This window comes from Pogona vitticeps, chromosome 14 (assembly GCF_051106095.1).
Source record: "Pogona vitticeps strain Pit_001003342236 chromosome 14, PviZW2.1, whole genome shotgun sequence".
Lineage (NCBI taxonomy): Eukaryota > Metazoa > Chordata > Lepidosauria > Squamata > Agamidae > Pogona > Pogona vitticeps.
The window spans coordinates 5497100-5517633 of NC_135796.1; the positions used below are offsets into that span (position 1 = coordinate 5497100).

General features: G+C 45.0%; 1 protein-coding gene across 3 annotated transcripts in view; it reads right to left on the reverse strand.

Annotated features, from left to right (window-relative positions):
• The window catches only part of RASAL1 (RAS protein activator like 1), a 73842-nt gene that overhangs the window by 15154 nt on the left and 38154 nt on the right, over positions 1 to 20534 (reverse strand). For all 3 annotated transcript variants that reach the window (XM_072983123.2, XM_020807097.3, XM_072983124.2), the window contains exons 13-18: positions 6960 to 7152; positions 5696 to 5833; positions 4507 to 4651; positions 2739 to 2914; positions 1262 to 1399; positions 896 to 1031 (exon numbers count right to left, since the gene is read on the reverse strand). In XM_072983123.2, coding sequence (XP_072839224.2) covers positions 896 to 1031; positions 1262 to 1399; positions 2739 to 2914; positions 4507 to 4651; positions 5696 to 5833; positions 6960 to 7152 — 926 coding nt within the window. The remainder of the gene's footprint in view (positions 1 to 895; positions 1032 to 1261; positions 1400 to 2738; positions 2915 to 4506; positions 4652 to 5695; positions 5834 to 6959; positions 7153 to 20534) is intronic.

Consider the following 20534-nt stretch of genomic DNA (forward strand, 5'->3'; position numbering starts at 1 on the left):
TGTTCTTGAACTGCAACTCCCAGGAGCCTTTGCCACTCGCTATGCGGGCCAGGATTTCTGGGAGTTGCAGTCCAAAAACATCTGGGGGGCCAAGGCTGGGAACCACTGTTCTAGTCCAGATCCCTGGTTGATGACGGAAATGCAGGAGAAGAGTATCAGCATGCCAAACTTTGACACATGATAGGAACTGCCTTGGTGGTCACCCCCCAACCTTGGGATTTCTATTGCTAGTGATCTCATTGTTTCCCCCATCCTCTTGTCTTTCAGATGGCAGTCAAAAAAGAACTGCCTCTTTGTGCAAGCCTTCTGTACTGGCCAGGATGATGGGCACTGAAGTCCAACAACATCTGGAGGGCTATATATTGTTCTCCATTGACTGAAGGTGCTACCTGTCTTCTAAGGCCAATCAACGTAACCCTAATGATCAAAGCGGAAGAAAGAGTCACTCTTGTTTTACACCAAAGTCACCTGCCGTTATTTTGATCAGCACCCCACCCCACCCCCTGCCTAGAGCTCAGAAAACGAATGGCTCCAAAAATGGAGTCACCCCCTCAAAATAATGCACAAATGTTGGGAGATTTTAATTTTTTGCTTCTGCACAAGAGCAAAACCTTCATCAGCAATAGCCACAGGATTTGAATAAAAACGGGGCTTTTTTTAACATGAAAACTCTGTATTTTGCATTAAAACAAATTTAGCAAATTTTTTGTGCAAAGGACATGTTTTGGGTCTGCCTCTTTTTTTTTTGCACCAATAAATGAGAAAAAGCCAAATGCACAAACATTCTTCTATAATCTCAGTAGGCTAAATTCAGAGAGCTTTCCTTCTCTGCCCTGACAACAAAATAAGCAACAAATGGCGCCCTGACTCCAAAGATCCCTCAGCCCAGTGTTACCCGTGCGGTTTGTCTGCAAGCAGCAAGTCCACCGATTGCCACGAAAGGCGCCGGGGTGGCAAAAGGGAAGCATGCGCTCATTAGAGACGGTCACTTTCCGGATGGCCGAGAGCCACTGGTTGAGTTCGTTGACGTTCTGCCAAAGAAAACAGAGAATATTGTGTTGCCATTCAGATATTTCTTTATTGGGTGCACGATGACCGTCCTCCCCAACCCTGCCTCTTCAGGCTATCTTGGAGTACAGCTAACATGGCTAGTCTAGTGGATGATGGGTACTGTAGTGCAAGGCAGGCTGCTGTAACAGAACAGCCTCAAATCAGATGCACACAAGGCGTGATTGGATCCTGACGGGAGCACTGCCCTTACCTTACACTGAATGTACATGGTGAGCAGCTGACTTCCGTTGTCGCGCGTTGTTATCTGCATGATGTGTGGCTGCTGGAAAGCATTCTCGTCAACACGCTCTACAGCACAGATCTGCTGAACAGGGATAGATGTACGGGCCTGGAATGAAAGCAAGGCTTGGATTAAAAAAATGCCTTTGAGACTATTATTCCCAGAATCCTCCTAGCCACCAGGGAATTCTGGGTGCTGTGCCCCAGAAAGTAACTTCCCCAAGTTCTGGACAAACATGACACTCAATTCCCCAGTCCCTCCTCAGAGAGCATTCTGCGTGTGAATGAAGTGGTGAATGAAGATTTTCTTAACCACTGTTGAAGAATTTTTCATCTTGCAGCACTAACAGAGAAGAGCATTCTTCGTCATTTAACCCATTAAAAGATTGCAATCAAAACACAACAGATCTGTTTTTCAGCTGCGATGATGCATCATTAAACAGAATTTGGTAATTTATCTCTAGGGAATGGCATGATTAAACCATGTACCTTGCTATAATATTGATTGATTGATTGGTTGGTTGGTTGGTTGGTTGATTGATTGATTGATTGGTGTGTGTGAATTTCATTGTATGTGTATACTATGTATAGACTTACAATGACAATAAAGTTATAATTTAATTTAATTTAATTTAATTTAATTTAATTTAATTTGATTTGATTTGATTTGATTGGTTGGTTGGTTGGTTGGTTGGTTGGTTGGTTGGTTGGTTGGTTGGTTGGTTGGTTGGTTGGTTGGTTGGTTGGTTGGTTGGTTGGTTGGTTGGTTGGTTGGTTGGTTGGTTGGTTGGTTGGTTGGTTGGTTGGGTTTTTTATACCACACTCATTAGTGCAAGGCACGAGTCTGGGCAATTAACAATTGATGAACAGAACTGGCAATAAATCAAACAGAAACAAAGATAAAAATAAAGGAGCAAATCAATTCAAGAGATCATAAACAAAGATGCCATGAACCATTGGCCATTACAGGGCAGGTAGAGGGACATGAGGTTGCCATCAAAGGTATGTAACAGAATTTAGAGACGGAAGCTCAATGGCTTCAAAAGGGGACTGGGCAAATCCAGGGAAGGCAAGCGGGTCAGATGGCTACTAGCCAATCAACAATGGCTACATATCATCTCCAGAGTTGGAAGCAAGATGCCTCTACATCTTGGTCACTGAGAAATACAAGGTGAAAAGCTAAACTGCTCCCCTGTCTTGCTGGAGGGCTTCTAAAGATAACTAAGTGGCCACTGTGAGAACAGAATGCTGGATTAGGTAGTCCTTTGGCAGAATGGGGAAAGTTACTTTTCTGGCTCTCACTGGCCTTGCTGATGGAGGGCTTCTAGGATTTGCAAACCCTCAAAGTATCTTTTCTGGATTTCTGGATCCACCCCTTGCTCTTCCTATGTTCTCGTGAGCATCAATACTGGGTTCAAAGGCTGAGCTACGGATGATGGAGCACCCACCTGCCACTCCGGAGATTTGGAGTAGGAGAAGCTCTTGTTGTTGAGCCAGAAGTAGCGTTTCTTGAAAGTGAAGCGGGAGACCAAGTGGAGACCATCAGCCTTGTGCTTGTGGAGGTAGCCCTCTTTGATGGTGGCCGACGGGTGGACGAGCGTCCATGACTGCTTCTTGTTGGCCTCTAAGGAAAGCAAAGAGAAAAACGTTCATTGCTCAGACATGACAGAAGCTCCGGAGATGTGTGGAAGGTGCAGGTTCAACCAGGGCCAAAGTCAGCTCTGCTGGACTCCAAAATGCACACACATCGCAGGAACTGCCAGAGATTCAATCAGTTCAGTGTTCCCATGGGAGATAATAACTTCCACCTATTATGCCTAGAGAGACGTGGTGGCGCTGTGGGCTAAACCGCAGAAGCCTGTGCTGCAGGGTCAGAAGACCAAGCAGTCGTAAGATCGAATCCACGCAACGGAGTGAGCTCCTGTTGCTTGTCCCAGCTCCCACCAACCTAGCGGTTGGAAAGCATGCAAATGCAAGTATAGATAAATAGAGACCACTTTGGTGGGAAGGTAACAGTGTGACGTGTCTAAGTCGCACTGGCCATGTGACCACGGAAGACTGTCTTCGGACAAAACGCTGGCTCTATGGCTTGGAAACGGGGATGAGCACTGCTCCCTAGAGTCAAACACGACTGGGCAAAAATTGTCAAGGAGAACCTTTACCTTTACCTGATTATGCCTACAATTCTTCAGGTGCCCAGAAGAGGGTGCAAAATTCAATTCCTTGAGAATCTATTTAAACAACCATCAAGTTTCTAGTCCTTATAGCTTAAAACTGACACCAGACTCGTGGAATTCACTTCGTCCTCTCTCTACACGGCATTCTTCTCCTTTGCCTGAAAGCCATGGAATATGGTGGGAATAGAGAACACCGTTCTCGTTTCTGATTTACTCTGCTAATCTGTCCAACACTGGATACTGCCATGTGGATATAGTGCGGACTGTAAATAATGCCTTCCTAAGTCTCTGAAGGAAAGAGGCAAAGCCATGGCTCCTTTATTGATACACCACCCATCTCATATTAGGTCTTCCTCCTTTCTACTCCCTTCCATTGATGCCAGTGTCATACGATGGATACATATTAATTTGCCAGCAGAATTTAGATTCCTGGTGATATGGCTCTCAGCTTTTGTAACACACCGAGACCGCTTCGCCCTGTTAAAATACGCATCGAAGAGAGAGGGGGAGAGAAACTATTGGATCAGTGGGGCTTCCGTAAGTGTTGATGTGGCAAGCCCTATGCATTCAATGCATTTTCTCTAGTTCGGTTTGAGAAATAGATTTGTCCTGTAACTTTAAAGGAAACCTCTCTTGATACCCCCATCTCTGAAAAGTAATGATGGCAATAAGTTTATAGCTACTTTAATAATAAAAATCCTGTAACTAGGAAAGCAACTAAAAGTTACAGATGCGCCATTCAAGAAATGGTGTCATCTCTCATTAAGATGCAGGTGCAATGGAACTTAGCAGAGATGAGAAATGTTGCCTTTTTGGACTTCAACGCTCAGAGTACATCAGGGGATTCCAGGAGCAGTAGTCCAAAAAAAAAAGTAACTCTCCCTCCTTTTTAAGCTTATGCATCCCTTTGCTATCAGGCAAGAGGAACGGACGGCAGGAAGCTTGTTCTAGGGACCTCCTCACTGCCACTCTCTCGGCTTGGATATAACGTGATCCGCTCCCTGTTCTCATTCAGGAGAATCGCACAATGACAGCTCACCGTCCTCACAGTCCACCTCGATGAGCCGGTCCAGGAACTCCTTGACTCGTCCGATGCTGGACAGGATGAAGGGGTGCAGGGGCTCCATCCACTGTTCCTTGCCATGCCCGACCTGGAGGCCCAGGTTGCCAATACTCTGTACCGCCTGCCAGGAAGGAAAACAGGTATAGAAAGGACCGCAGAGGAAGGAAAGAGGAGGGAGAGGACCCATCCCTTCTTTGGGATCCCTTTATTTATTTATTTTTAAAATTTCTAACATTTGCATTCTGCTTTGCGTACAAGGAGCTCGCAACCACCTTACAGTGATGCCTCCCTTAACGACGATAATCTGTTCCAGGAAAATCGCTGTTAAGCGAAAACGTCGTAAAGCAAAAATTTAAAACCCCATTGAAACGCATTGAAAACCATTCAATGCGTTCCAATGGGCTAAAAACTCACCGTCCAGCAAAGATCCTCCATATGGCGGTCATTTTCGGTGCCTGTATAGCAAGGAATCCGTCCCTAAGCACAGCGGGGAGCCATTTTAAGCACCCGGCGGCCATTATGAAACCCCGACGATCAGCTGTTTTTGATCGTCGTAAAGCGAAAATCGGTTCCCGAAGCAGGGAACCGATCATCGCTAAGCGAAATTCCCCCCATTTAGACCATCGTTTTGCACTCGCAATTGTGTCGTAAAGCGGATTTGTCGTAATGTGGGGTAATCATTAAGCGGGGCACAACTGTATAGAGTTGGACCACTCACTTTGTTAATCCGAACACCAGAATGGCAGAGTTGGGTGCGACTCCCGCCAAGGCCAGCAACCCCACCACTGATGTATCCCTAACAGAGAACATCAGTTTAGAAAGTGGCACAGAAGGGTCTGGAGGTCGATTATTTATTTCCTTTTCTTGTGGCAACACACCAGCTAAAAGCAAGGGAATCTGCCTTAAGCTAAAAAGGGTGTGTGTGTGTGTGTGTGTCTGTGTGTGTGTGTGTGTGTGTGTGTGTGTCTGTGTGTGTGTTCCGTCAAGTCGGAACTGACTTATAGTGGCCCTAATAGGGCTTTCAAGGTAAGTGAGATATTTAAGGAGTGGTTTTCCCCCAGTGAGTTTCCGTGGCCAAGTGGAGATTCGAAACCTGTTCCCCAGGGTCCTAGTCCGTCACTCTATCCACTACACTACGCCACACTGAGGATCAAAAAGAGGGTACCTTGGCCAAGAGCAAGAGGGTCCGGCTAGTCTGCGTGCCTGCATGCTGGTCTCGGAGGTTGAACAGCTTTGGAGTCAGGATGGCCGGAGCAAAGAAACGGAGGAAAAGGAAGCCGCTGATGGCGAGGTATTTGGCATCCTGGAATTACAAACAGCCAGAGGAACCAAAACCGAACACAATGCGGCAGCAAGTCATAGCATTTATAAACATGAGTCGCCAAAACTAAGTGAAAAAAACAAAACAAGACAGAATAAAACACTTAATTAATATTAAGTAAGCAAACCCATTCCGAACTCATCACTTTCCTTAATGGGGTCCTGCCACCTAAGCACAGACCTTTGATAAAATAAAATGAAATTAAAAAATTCCAGGCCTTTTAAATGTTAACTGCAGGACGGCCAATGTTTCGAAGGGGTGTGTGCGCGTTCAGGGGCTCCCCTCACGACAACGGGGCCCATTTCTAGAGTTTGACTGGCCATTTTGGCATCCAAAAGCCACAGAAGCCTCTGGTGGCTGAGAAAATTATTCTGCTTCTTGAAGGCAAAAGGGATGGTCTGATTTCCATTGGTCTTTACATCATGGAATCAGTTTCAAAATGTTTGAACTCATCCATTCTGTTTCCACATCAGACCCCATACTCTTTGCTGGTACAGTGGTGCCTCGCTTAACGACGATAATCCATTCCAGGAAAATCGCTGTTAAGCGAAAACATCTTAAAGCGAAATTAAAAAGCCCATTGAAATGCATTGAAAACCCCTCAATGTGTTCCAATGGGCTAAAAACTCACCGTCCAGCGAAGATCCTCCATACGGCGGCCATTTTTGGTGCGTGTATAGCGAGGAATCTGTTCCTAAGCACAGCGGGGAGCCATTTTAAGCACCCAGCGGCCATTTTGAAAACCCGACATTCAGCTGTTTTTGATCGTCCGCAAAAACATCATCGTAAAGCGGATTCGTCGTAATGCGGGGCAATCGTTAAGCAAGGCATGACTGTATAGCTGAATCTAGCTAGGTGGTGTGGTTGTTTTATTTTCTACACATCAGATTTACCTTTAGACTTCAGTTCCCCCTAATCATCGGCATCTGGAGCAAAGGCCCACGTTGCTCTCCCTTAGTTATGATCCTGCCCACTCTCCAAAGTCATCTGTCGGCGCATCCATACCTTCTTGCATCCGAATTTGAACCCATAGCAAATTTAACCAAGGAGATCGGGAAAGCTGTTTTGTGGGACTACGGTTGTCCAGCCAGCCACGAAGTTGTCCTACCTGGTTCTCGGCTTCTGGAAAGCGGTCGGCCACACGCTTATGCAGCCGCTTGAAGGCCACTCTCATAGCGGCTGGGCACTCCTTCGTTGAGCCCACAATGGCCTCCATGATGTCCCGCAGGTAGCCCTTCAGCACCTCCAAGCTGCTCTCTCGGATCTGGGCCTCAGAGAGGGACCCCTTGAAGGAGATCCGCCTGAGAGAAATACAAGATGGAGAAATACAAGATGGCGCCTGCGTTGGAGCTGAAACCACGCAACTTGGCCGCATCGACCATCCACCCAAAGCCTCACCATGACATCCACTGCTTCGTGTCTCTGCCCTCTGGTGTTCCTCGGCTGGGAAACACTGCCGTCAACCCACGGGAGGCAAAGCAGGATGTGGATCTCAGCCAATATATTATAAATAAATATGAAATTGCAACAATAAAGACACCACTGAAACAGAACATGGTAAATTTTAAGGTTATTTTTGCTTGTTCAAGCCCCCGGATGGGAAAGAATGCAGTGCATGCACTTATTGCTTTACCATGCCCTCTTCTTAATATCTGCTTTATTGTCAAATATAGAAGCCGAGCATATGGGAAAGCCAAAACCCAACGATCCTCCAGATGGCAGCCGTTCTGCTAGCCCTCGGCCAGACACGCTCACTGGTGTCATCATGCCTTAGTGACATTTTAGTAAAATCAGGCTAAACTCTCCAAATCAGCTCCCAAAGTCAGTACTGAGGGCTGCTTTTCCTTCCCACGTTCCTAATGGGTGTTGGTCTTGTGATCTGCTGGAAAGGTCGGGCATCCTTTGGTGCTGTGGAAATGTCACCCAGCATCTCCCTTTAAACAAGGACTGGGGTCTCAAAGGAAGCGATCAGCCTCATCCAAGATTATCTCCCAGAATTCCAGTAGGCAATACTGTGAGAATTAACGCGTGGTTTGAAACGCCAGCCCTTCCTAGAGGGTGTTCACGTCTGGAAGATCAAACTTTTCAACTGGAATTATTGCGTGGTTTTCTAGTACGTAGACATTAGACCGGCTGTCATCTTGGAACTCAGCTCCAGACATGCTCAGAGGCAATCTTGGCTTTTGATCACATCCATTACACTCTCCATGTGGCAATGGCAGGTGGAGGGGAGAATTTTATGCCCCACAAAAGAGTCCCCCATAATCCACCAAAACCCAAAGCAAAGCAAAGCAAAGCAAAAAACCCACATGTGGGCAACATGTGGCCTAAGGACCATATATGCCCAGAGGGGCCAAATGCACCCCCAGCACCCCCAAAAGAGCAACAAGACAGCACTATGGATCACCATGGATGCAACGTGGGGTTTTTTTGGCCCCATAATTATCCCATTTTGTAAGTGAGGTGTTCGCCCAGGTCATGAATATTTGTATGCTATTTGCATAGACCAATGGGAGTGCTGGAGGGGCGGAGTCACAAGGTATAAAAGACTCAGCAGGAGGAGGAGGAGTTTAGACAGACATATTTTAGAGATAAGGTTTTGGGATGGAGAATTAGAGAGTTGAGAGAAGTTTGGGATGAAGAATGGTGGTTGAGGGTGGATAAAGAAGAATGTTTCTTTAAGAGTTAACAACATGGCTTGTTCTGTCAACACCTGTATCAATAAACCATTTCTATTTGGTTCTTTTAAAATGACATATGGCCTGGACATCTGTCATTCATAACAGGTATTGTCGATGAAATCAACTGGTGGCAGCTGAGGGGCACCTCGCGTGAGCTCTTTCGCTGGTGAAACCATCAGGGGCCACGTGGAATTGTGACAATAAGAAAAAAAAATTGGTGCCAGGGCTGATTCAAGGTTCTAGTGGGCCCTGGGCAAAAAACATAACAGTGCCCCCCTCCCTCTCTCTTAGGTAAAGGTAAAGGTTCCCCTTGACAATTTTTGTCCAGTCGTGTTTGACTCTAGGGGACGGTGCTCATCCCCGTTTCCAAGCCATAGAGCCAGCATTTTGTCCGAAGTCAATCTTCCGTGGTCACATGGCCAGTGCGACTTAGACACAGAACACTGTTACCTTCCCACCGAAGTGGTCCCTATTTATCTACTCGCATTTACATGCTTTCGAACTGCTAGGTTGGCGAGGAGCTGGGACAAAGCAATGGGAGCTCACTCCGTTGCGTGGATTCAATCTTACGATTGCTTGGTCTTCTGATCCTGCAGCACAGGCTTCTGCGGTTTAGCCCGCAGTGCCACCATGTCCCCCCTCTCTCTTACCTCCCACCTAAACAGATCACACAACATGAACAACGTAACATAATGTAACATGACATAAATAAGACTGATTCACTAAGGTAATCTTGGTAAATAAGTGAAGAACACTTAGGTAAACAAACAACTTAACAATGAAAAGAAAGTCTAGCTTATCACCCTAAGCAAGCCTTTGGTACTAGAAAACAAAAAAGTGTATCCAAAGAAAAAAACATGCAAGAAAAATAGAGAGTCTCTTGGTGCCAAGGGGCTATTGTGCTGCCTCCTATTACAGAACCAAAATGAACACTTTGGATACGTCAAGGTGCTGTTCAACATGCAGTTGGGGATCCAACAGGGATCGGATAGTCTAGTGAGTCTGGATAAATCTGGATAAATCACACAGAGAAGGAGGGTTGCTTCTGGTAGGACGGCTCTTACCACAAAGAGGTTAAAGGCAGTATGATAAGGTTTTGAACAGAAAACTTTTTTTACATTCTTTTCTTGCTTTCTGTTTGGCAAATTCACTACTGATGTCTTCGAAATCAATTGGCTTCAAAATGTCACTCTCAATTGGAATTATTGTTAAACTGTTACGGCGCTGTTCTTCCACTGAAGAGCGTAACACTCATTTTATAAACTTTAGTTTTCAAAAGGAACCCTCCCCTTCAGCCACAGAGACATGTCATGTCATGTGGAGACGAAAGGCTATATGGATGTTTGGGTAGACTGAGATGATGTTTCTTTCTTGCAATAATTTGCTACAGTATTTCCTACCACTATTTGGTTAATCTTTGTCCTCTTTGCTACTGTTAATGCTGGGAAGGCAACATTGTGGTAAACTCTGGAAAAACAACAACTTCATCTGTAAATGTGTTTTCCAAATTATCCCGATACGCTTGTTGTAGAGTCAATGCATGTTTTCTTAATTGTTGAACTGATATGAAAGCCCAGTCATCCAAAAAGCCAGATGTGCTGTGTATTGAAGAATATTGTTCCCCTCTTTCAGGCAGACAACTAACAAGTGTGTCAATAATTACCTTATACTGTAAGTCTGAACTTGAAACTTTCTGCTTCCTTCTAGAACTACATTTTCAGACATGGCCTCATCAAAAAAAAGTTTTGTGCTTTCCATTACAGCTTTCATACTCACTATCAAACAGGATGGTCTTAGCTGTTCTACATAGAGTAGTCCTAGAATGAGCTGGAATTTTCAGCATGAATACATTACTGAAACAGCGACGTCTACGTTGGCTTGGGCACGTCGTGAGAATGGCTGATGGTTGGATTCCAAAAGATCTCCTGTATGGAGAATTAGTGCAGGGAAATCGGCCCAGAGGGAGACCACAGCTGCGATACAAGGAGATCTGCAAGCGGGGTCTGAAGGCCTTGGGAATGGATCTCAACAGATGGGAAATCCTGACATCTGAGCGTTCAGCCTGGAGGCAGGCAGTGCATCACGGCCTCTCCCAATTTGAAGAGACCCTTGTCCAGCAGGCCGAGGCAAAGAGGCCGTCCCGAAAGCAGCAAAATCAGGGAGCTGGACAGGGGACAGATTGGATTTGTCCTCAGAATGGAAGGGATGGTCACTCTCGAATTGGCCTTCTCAGCCACACTAGACGCTGCTCCAAGTCCTCCATACAGAGCACGTTACCATCGTCTCTCGAGACTGAAGGATGCCTAATCAATCAAAAAACTCATTTCTGAAACTTTGAAAATATTTCACAAGTGACTCAAGAATGTTGGTTATAGTGTCCAAGTGCAGCTTACTTGATTGCAAGTAGAAACTTGTTTCATTAAAACTGATTTAAAATCCTGCTCCACATGAAAATATTTTCCACTTTTTTTCATTTTTTTTTAAAGTAATATCACATGACAGTGTGTCATAATTTTCATCTGGATCATTTCCTGTATTTTGGAGGCATTTAATGAGGTTGCAGTAGCTCATTTGCAAAACTTCGACAGCATTGACATGGATAAATCAGCGCGCGTCCCTAGCTGCTTCAAGAAAAGCATTTGCCCTTTTTAATTTGCTTTCAGATACTCTAGAAGCAAAGACCAACAAAAGGTCAGAGAAGAGAGAGAAATCAGTGACTGAACCATTAAAAATTTGCAACACATGGACAGACAATAACAGCTTGTTGTCCAACCGGATTTGAAGAATGTGTGTCTGTACTCCTTTATATTTTCCAGACATATTACTAGCAGTGTCATATGCCCGACCATGACAGTCTTTAATATCTATACTGTGGTCTTGAAGGATCTTGCAAATTGTATCAGCTTAACAACTGTCCTCTATCTGAAAATATAGGGGCATATTGCAGAAATCTTTCCACTGGTTCACCACTGCATTTTATCAACATAATGCAATGTAAAGATTAACATGTTCAAGTGACTCACATCAGGATCTGCTCATGTTGAATAATACTGGGCCAATTTGACCTTTACAAATGTGTTTCAGGCCCATCCAGTTAATAAATTCTTCACAGACATGCAGTGACAGGTAAGAAAGATGGCTTTTATCTTTGTTGCCGTACCTATCAATATGTGTAGATTTTTTTAAAAAAAGAGTCAAACTCTGCAATCCATTCAAGCAATCCCAGATAGTTTCCATTGTTTGGTGATCCAAATCTCTCTAACTGTTTGGCAGAATGCAAGACCACGTTCAGATATAAATCTAATGAAAGATGCAATCCATTTTAAAAGATCTGTTCAAATACAAAATCACAAAAGTATTTCTCACAATTTCTTGTTTTCCTCTAAATTGGTGCCAATACATAGTCTTTCACACTTTGTTGATGTTCTGAAATGTGTTCGCGCTGTGTCAGATGCATATTTCCAATCACAGAATCCAGTGTCAGATAATGCTATTTTTGATGCACCAAAAAGGAGATATTGAAAACAACAAATATTTCTTTGTGAAGGAGAATATATGACATAATTTATATTAACAGTCTGTCCGTTCTGCATGGGACATTCCAACATAACTTTTGTAAGAGAATGCTCAGTATCAGCAGCATTGTGCCTCTCAGAAGCATTGTAATTTCCTGTCAAATTCTGGCACAGAGTAGGACCCTATGGGTACCAGTATTCCCGCAACATAGGGCAGGATCAGCAAATGATATATCAATCCTTATCTCATACAATACTGATAATGTCATCTTCAGCTACTGTTGTGTCATTTTCCTCAATCCATTCGCCTTGTGTTGCTTCACATAATATCAAATCTTCTTCACATTTAGGAATATTATCTTCTTCATCCGTGTTGGTGCTGTTCACAATAATCTCTTTAGGATCATCATCATCATCTCTTTTCTCTGGAATAAGATCTAAACCTCCTGTAGGTCTCTCACAGTCTCCATCGTGGGATGTTGATGGTTTTAAATTTTGCCCCAAACTGGGTCGCCTGCCCTATAGCTGCCTTCTTATGCTTTTCTTTCCTTTTCAGAGATTCAGAATTGTATTTTTTTTTTTTTTGAAGGTGGTGCCTTCTGGACTCTGTGAATGCAGCAAACACTTGAGAACTGTTTTTATTTCGGGCTGCGAAATAAGTTTGGGGGAGGGGTGGAGCAAGGGAAGCCTAAATCTGGGCCAAGAGGCACTCTGCACATGCCCAGAGAAGAGGAAAAGTTGTGCACATCCTAAGCAGAACGTGCCGTGGTACAAGGGAGGGAGGCAGGCTGCCTGTTGTACGGGGTTGCAGGACACAAGGCTCGGGCATAGGAGGAGTCAGAAGGCGCTTTGAAGGAACAGCGGCCACCGCCACCCAACCGAGGGTGCTGGCGGGAAGAGTGCCCTGTACATTCTGGCCAGCCTTATCCCCCCCCCTTCCTCACCTGACCTCTATCAGGAGATGCGGGTCTTGCTGAGGCGCTGTTGAGGCGGCCAGGGGTGAAGACAGCTGTATGCAACTCCTGGGGCATGGCACCCTTGGGCCTCTGGAGGACATCCTGGAGGAGGTCCTTGAGGTGCAGGCAGCGGCTGGACCACCATCTCTACCAGCATGGCCAAGGTGCCACGGCTGTGCTCCCACACGCCCAGCAGCACCTCCCACAGGGATGATGATGGCTTCTGCAGTGATACCACCCGGCACAGGAAGATCAGCCACCCTGAGGACATCCTGGCAGGGAAGGAGGCAGATGAGGATTCCTGTGACTCTTTCCCCGGGCACTGTAGTGGTGGGGCCGTGGCAGGCCATCAGAGGCAGGACATGGTCCATGAAGGAGCTGAGCATTAACTGCCCACCTCCAGCCCCTATGGCTCGTGGATCAGAAGCACCATCTGCGTATGCTGCACCACCACCTCAGGCCCCACCTCGCCCTCACAGCCCCGACAGCGGCTGCCTCTCTGGCCCCTCCGTCGCTCAGCCGTGCCCCTACAGGCAGTGGGCCCTGGGCAAATCCCCACTTTGCCCTCCGAATAAAGTGGTTCCATTTGGGATGGTAGGTGGTAGAAGTGGTTGTGGCCCTCCAAGTTTGAGGAATAAGGGTTGCTGCTCCCAGACCTCTGGAGAGGGTCCACCCCGCCCATAAAACAAAACACACCTGCTCAGCCCTTGTTTCAGGAAACAAGCCCAAGGCTGGCTGCTTGTTTTTCCATTTTTCAAAGACTTCTTTTCCCCTCAGGAGAAGTTCGGGCAGAAAGGAGGATGGATGGATGGATGGATGGATGGATGGATGGATGGATGGATGGATGGATGGATGGATGGATGGATGGATGGATGGATGGATGGATGGATGGATGGATGGATGGATGGATGGATGGATGGATGGATGGATGGATGGATGATTGCGTGGTTGCGTGGGTGGATGGATGGATGGATGGATGGATGGATGGATGGATGGATGGATGGATGGATGGATGGATGGATGGATGGATGGATGGATGGATGGATGGATGGATGGATGGATGGATGGATGGATGGATGGATGGATGGATGATTGGGTGGGTGGGTGGGTGGGTGGATGGATGGATGGATGATTGGGTGGGTGGGTGGGTGGATGGATGGATGGATGGATGGATGGTCCATGGCTGGACTCATGAATCACAAATTGGGGGGAGAACCTAATGCCAACATTTCAGGGATGTGGCCCTCACCCCCCGCCCTGGTCAGAAGGGAAAGTTAAGTCAATAAGGGAAGCTGCAGTTCAACTTATAAAGCCCTAAATGGTTTAGGACCTCGATATTTGGTGGAACGCCTACTCCCACCAAGGTCTACCCATATCACCCGCGCAAGTCAGGAGGTGAGGCTGAGGAGCCTGACGCTGAGAGAGGCCCATAAGGAAAGAACTAGAAACTGGGCCTTCTTGGCGGTGGCTCCTCGCCTCTGGAACAATCTCCCTCCATTGATTCGTGCGGCCCCTTCGCTGGGTATCTTCAAAAACCAACTTAAAACATGGATGTTTGTGCAGGCCTTCCCTCCAGTTAACCTTTGATTACTTCTTCTTTCTTTTTTCTAGCCATCTTGAATAATTTATTAATTTATTAGCTGATGTTATAATTTTTGTGTATATTTTTATATTTTTATCTTTGTATCTGGAAGCCACCTAGAGTGGTCGCGGGACCAGATGGGCGGGGTATAAATAAAATAAACAGCACCAGGAGAGCTATATGTTCCATGCCCTCGTTTGCTGGCAGTCCTTTATGTCATGGTTTGAAGGGCCAAATGAACCTTGATGTTCATTGAGCAAAAGCAATCGACACAAACTATTAAGAAAAATGTCAACATCCATCATTAGTGGCTCTCAAGATGCCAAAATCTCCCATTCCTGTTGGTTTGTTTTTGCTTTTTGTAAACAGCTCTGAGGTTTTACCACTAGTTGGGCACTACATAAACACTTGTAGTTGTTTCTCCAAACTTATATATCACCCCGTAGGACTAGAGTGCTCTCTGAGCAGTTTATAATATAATTATGCAAACAGCAACATACACCCCCCCAGCAAGCTGGGTACTCATTCTACCAGCCTGCAAAAAAAAATGCAGGATGGAGCTTCTGGCCACAGAGAGATTCAGGAATCTCAGTTTTCCTTTTATGCAGTCACATGACACATCTTCATATCTAGGCCAAATAACCCAGTTAAGAAGAAGAGGGACTGATTAATAGTCTTTCCAAAGCTGTGGGTCCATTCTGTCCTGAAATGTACAGTTGCCATAGAAGAGGAAAAATGCTTTCTTGTGTCCCAAACTATTGTGGATTTCCCACCTCAGTGTCATCCGTGATATGGAGCCATGCTCTCTGGCAACATCCCAGACTGTGTTGCCTAGCAACTTGCAAAAACAGCATCTCTCCCAGGAAAGCTACTATCTTTGGAGTGGCTGAAATCCTGCCAATTACCTGTTCTCGGTGCTCAAGCTCCACTGGCTGATTCAACAGAGAGCACCCTTCAGCATCATGTCTCACCTCTATGGACATAACCAAGGCCACTAACCCTTGCATAATGGTGTGCATATGCGCACAAATGTGCCATGCAGCTCTTAGTGAACGTAGTAGTGCAACCCCCTTGCCTTGTTCTTTTCTAGACAAGTAGCCATCTTGATGTCCTTCAGAACAATGGCAAAATTAAAGGGGGGGGAATGAAAGAGAGAGATAAAGAATGAGAAGAAAGGACAAAGTATTGTGATAGTTTGAAGACTGACGAATTTATTTCAGGGTGAGGTTTTTGTGGATTAAAATCCACATCTTCTGTCTGAAGAAGTAGATCTTAATCCAGGAATGCTAACACTGAAATAATTTTGTTAGCCTTTAAGTGGCCATGATATTTTGTATTTCTACCATCTTCTTCCCCACCCTCCCAAATTTTGATAGCTTGCCCCATGAAGTGCATTTAACAAACTTTCTGCTGTCACTATAAGGGTTCCTGTCCCTTATCTCTATGTTTTCGCCGTGCAGTAAAGAGTTATCGTCTTGCTTCTTTCGTTGTACCAAGACAAACCAGGTCTGATTTGACACGGTCCACCTAAACATAGCAGAAGGAGCCATGCTAATAGGAGGAAGACCTTGCTGGTTGGAAAAGGGAGTTAGAAAAAATCATCCTCCCCCCTTCCCCTTAACCTTGCTGGGAAGCAGAATAAAGAGCCAAATGAAAACTTTTATTTGTTACCATTGCTGGCACCGTTTGAGGTCTATTATGGTAGGGAATATGAGGTAACAAAATGTGCTTTTTTCCCCACAGGGAATGAAATTCTCAACAGAAGTGTCAGTTTTGCAGCTCTGGAGACTTGTGAGAAGAAGCACCCTTAGAAACCCACACATCAACAACGCTTAATGGGTATTCTGGAGACATTAACTTGGCACAAAGCCATGCACTTGTTTTAAATACATAAACAATTGAATAAATGAATAAATATAGTTTAGTCCCAATGTGGAGAATTTGTGCAAAACTCTTATGCCAAATGCAGAAGGAAAAAGCGGTCACAAAAGTGTCCATCTTTCCTCTGGTAGCCTCTCCACCATATGCCTATACTCTCAATGACTGCCAGATTGGTCACTAGACATGGGCTTTTTTTAATATATTGTGCAAACTACAACCCCTTAGAGGTTTGCAGGCATTCACCCAGCCAGAGTTCTGGGGGCTTTAACCAATAAAAAAAAAGAGCCGGTCCTTTCAGGTGTTTGTAAACACTTTCAGCTGAGAAATAATGGCTTTTCTTGGACATGATGAAGATGGAGGAAGTGGCCATTAAGGGGTTAAGTTCTATGGGAATTCCAAGGCATTTTGGATCTGGTAGTTTCCTGAAAGGCTCCCTGCATGGAGCATAGGCATGGAGACTACCAGGCCCATAATACCTTGCAGTTGCCATAGAATTTAGCCCCTTCCAGCCACTTCTTCCATCTTCATTCTGTTGGAGAGAAGTGATTGCAGATACTTGAAAGGCCTGGTGTGTGTGTGGTTTTTTTTGGCTAAAGCCACCATAAGTCAGGAGAAGGGATACATGCTCACTTCTGGGGGCTGTAGTCCATGCATTCCAAAAATCCCCATGCCTATTGGTTGTGCAACTGGTCACACAACAGAAAGCCTGTCAGAAGGGCGGGCAAGGGCAGATAACTATGTGCCTACCCTTCCACTCCATATTTAGGCAACAGGAAACTGGCCATACATTTTTTTCAAAAAAATCAAGAGAAATGCATCAATTCTCATGTGAGAAGGTGAACGAAGTCTTGCAACCGAGTTAGATGAAATGCAACAAGAGGGAGGGAGTTGCTCACATTTCTGGTTGGGACAAACTTTTAATGGATAGTTATTCTGATTGTGCCTAATTTCAGTCCAAATACTGTATATACTAGTTTTCTCAATTTGATGCTTGAAGTTTTAACCGGAACATTTAGTCGTGTTTTCTGCAACTCCGTTAACAGCTGCACTATTAAAATGAGGGAATAATAAGCGAGATGATGAAACCAGACTCGTCAATTTCACACAACAGTTGTGGATCAACATGTTGTGAAAAAGCACCCACTGAACCACAACAGAATATCTATATTTTGCATGGCATGCTAAGGCACAGATGAGTATGGTGTCTGCAGTCTTTAAATCACACTCTTCCCCCGTCTTCTCTGCTCCCACACAACTGCAAGAAGCGTTTTAGCAGGGTTTACTTTTATTTTCACAGGATGTCATCCATTTTATGCGGAGAGCAGGCCGTGGTTAATAATGTGGTCATTTGAATGCAACCTTTATTGTACAACCTGTATTTCAGGAGATGAACTCCAATTTTTGATTTTCGGAGAGAGAGAGAGAGAGAGAGAGAGAGAGAGAGAGAGAGAGAGAGAGAGAGAGTATCTGAGAGAACTCTGCTAGTCCAGGACTTTAAACTCATTAAAAACAATATGAATTCCTTTCCCAATACAGACAGGGCTGGGCTATTGGACCACACTAATAAAAAATGATGTTTGTATTTATTTATGTATTTATTTATGTATTTATTTATGTATTTATTTGTTTATTTGTTTGTTTGTTTGTTTGTTTTATATCCTGCCTATCTAGTCGATTAAGACCACTCTAGGCGGCTTACATCAAGGGATACAACAATGAATAAAAGCAGTTTTACATAAAAGAAAACTTACAACAGTTACTGTAGGTTAAACACTAGGAAAGAAAAGTGAGGGGAAGCAGGAATTAACTAGGGGGGAAGGCCTGCAGAAACATCAATGTTTTTAGTTGCTTTCTGAAAATACCCAGCGAGGGGGCCGCGCGAATATCAGGGGGTAAGTTGTTCCAGAGGTGAGGAGCCACTGCCGAGAAGGCCCGATTTCTTGTCTTTTCCTTCCGGGCCTCCCTCGCCGTTAGGCTCCTCAGCCTCACCTCCTGGCTCGCGCGAGTGACACGGGTAGATCTTGGTGGTATAAGGCGTTCCGCCAAGTATCGAGGCCCTAAACTGTTTAGGGCTTCATACGTGAGCATCAACACTTTGAAGTCGATGTGGAATTGGATGGGCAGCCAGTGCAATGCGGCCAGAGTGGGTGAAATGTGTTGGAATGTTTTCACCCCACTAAGAAGTCTGGCCGCCGTATTCTGCACAACCTGAAGTTTCCGCAGCAGCCTCAAAGGCAGCCCCACGTAGAGCGCATTGCAGTGGTCTAATCTTGAGATTACGAGCGCATGCACCAAAGTGGTGAGCGCCCCAACATCAAGATAGGGCTGAAATAGATGCTGAAATAGTCAAATCTTGTGTTCCATTTCAGGGTGCGACTACACTAGCAAGCTGAATCAGAGCAATTGGGCCTCACGACGGCTTGATCTGCAATTTATTTTGCAGTTGTAGTCCGTTTAGGTTATCACATGAAGATCCAAGTTGCAGTATCCTCAATCCAATGCCATTTGATATGCTCCCCCCCTCCACCAGCTCATAAATCTTCCAAATTAAGTAGATCAGTCACAGTGAAAAGACCATGGAGCTTCATGTCTGAAATGCCCAAGAGGTAGCATTCCTGCTCATTCTGCATTAGATATCCCTTTTGTTTATGACAGCAAGAAAATACTACCTTTCAGGGAATAAGAAGTGGCTTCCACTTGCTACTTTGTGCCATCTTCCTCCTGCCGGTCTCTGACCTCAACCGCAGAAGTGACCGTGGGTCTTATTTGTCTAAGTGATGGGGACAGACCACAATCTAACAGCGACACAGGTCTTTCTATATATTCAGACGGAGATTTGACATTGTAATTTTCTGTCACCTTTTTATCCCTCTTCTGTAACTTCTGTTTCGTTTTCTGTTTGGGCTTTTTATTAGCTAGTTTAAAAGGTTTCTCAAACTCCATTTTCTTATAATGTTTACTTTTTGCATGCTTGATGTCTCAAAACCTCTTTGATATCTGTCGCTCTCCTTAATTACCTTAATCACTGTTTGACAGAGCTCTCTATTTTTTTTTTCACTACCAGATATGGGCATGAACTGCCGGTTCGTCGGTTTGTGCTGGTTTGTCTTGGCTTCCCTGCCCACTTCCTCCAGGTGCTGCTTCTGAGTGGGCGCCCACCAGAATAGGCAGGGTGGTAAAGTTTGAATGATAAAAGGAACTGTGATGAACAGGAGTGGTCATGCTCTTTAACTGCAGCTAAAACTGTGCTCATGACCTGGGGTTCAAATCCCAGGTAGCCGGCTCAAGGTTGACTCAGCCTTCCATCCTTCCGAGGTCGGTAAAATGAGTACCCAGCTTGCTGGGGGGGGGCAATGTGTAGCCTGTATAATTAAATTGTAAACCACCCGGAGAATGCTTGTAGTGCTATGGGGCGGTATATCAGTCCAATAAATAAATAAATAAATAAATAAATAAATAAATAAATAAATAAATAAATAAATAAATAAATAAATAAATAAACTGTCTTCCATTCTTCTTATTTCCTTCGTCCCACCTCTTCTGTACAGCCATTGGCTCCTGAATCAGGGTTCCATTGTGATGGACAGGAGTGGTTCCTGACCTGTCCGTCACAGGAACGAACCACCGATGGTGCCCATCTTCATCCACTAGCATTTCCTTATACTTCTGCTGCCTGCCTCAAACAATTCGTTCGCTGTACCTGAACTTGATCCAGCTTTATTGCACGATCCTGGGAGTATAATTTATAGCTTATTACACTCAGACGAGTGGGGTTTGAGATGTCCAACATTCTTCAATATGAGAAACAGTCAACCTTGAATTGTAAGACTGTCATCTTTAATTGCCTTCCTCTGACAAGAGCAGCTGTCTTCGTTTGTTTTTGCCTTTGACGCACGAATTCGCGTTACTATCAGCTTATTCGGCAAGCTGTCCTTTTCCAAAGGCGGTGTGAGTTTCTGGAGTTGCAACGGCCTGAGGGTGGTGCAGCTCTGGTGCAAGATTAGCAAAGGGTAAACCCTCCACAGGATCTCCATAGCTTTGAGGCCCAGAGTCCAAAGCAAGGCAGAA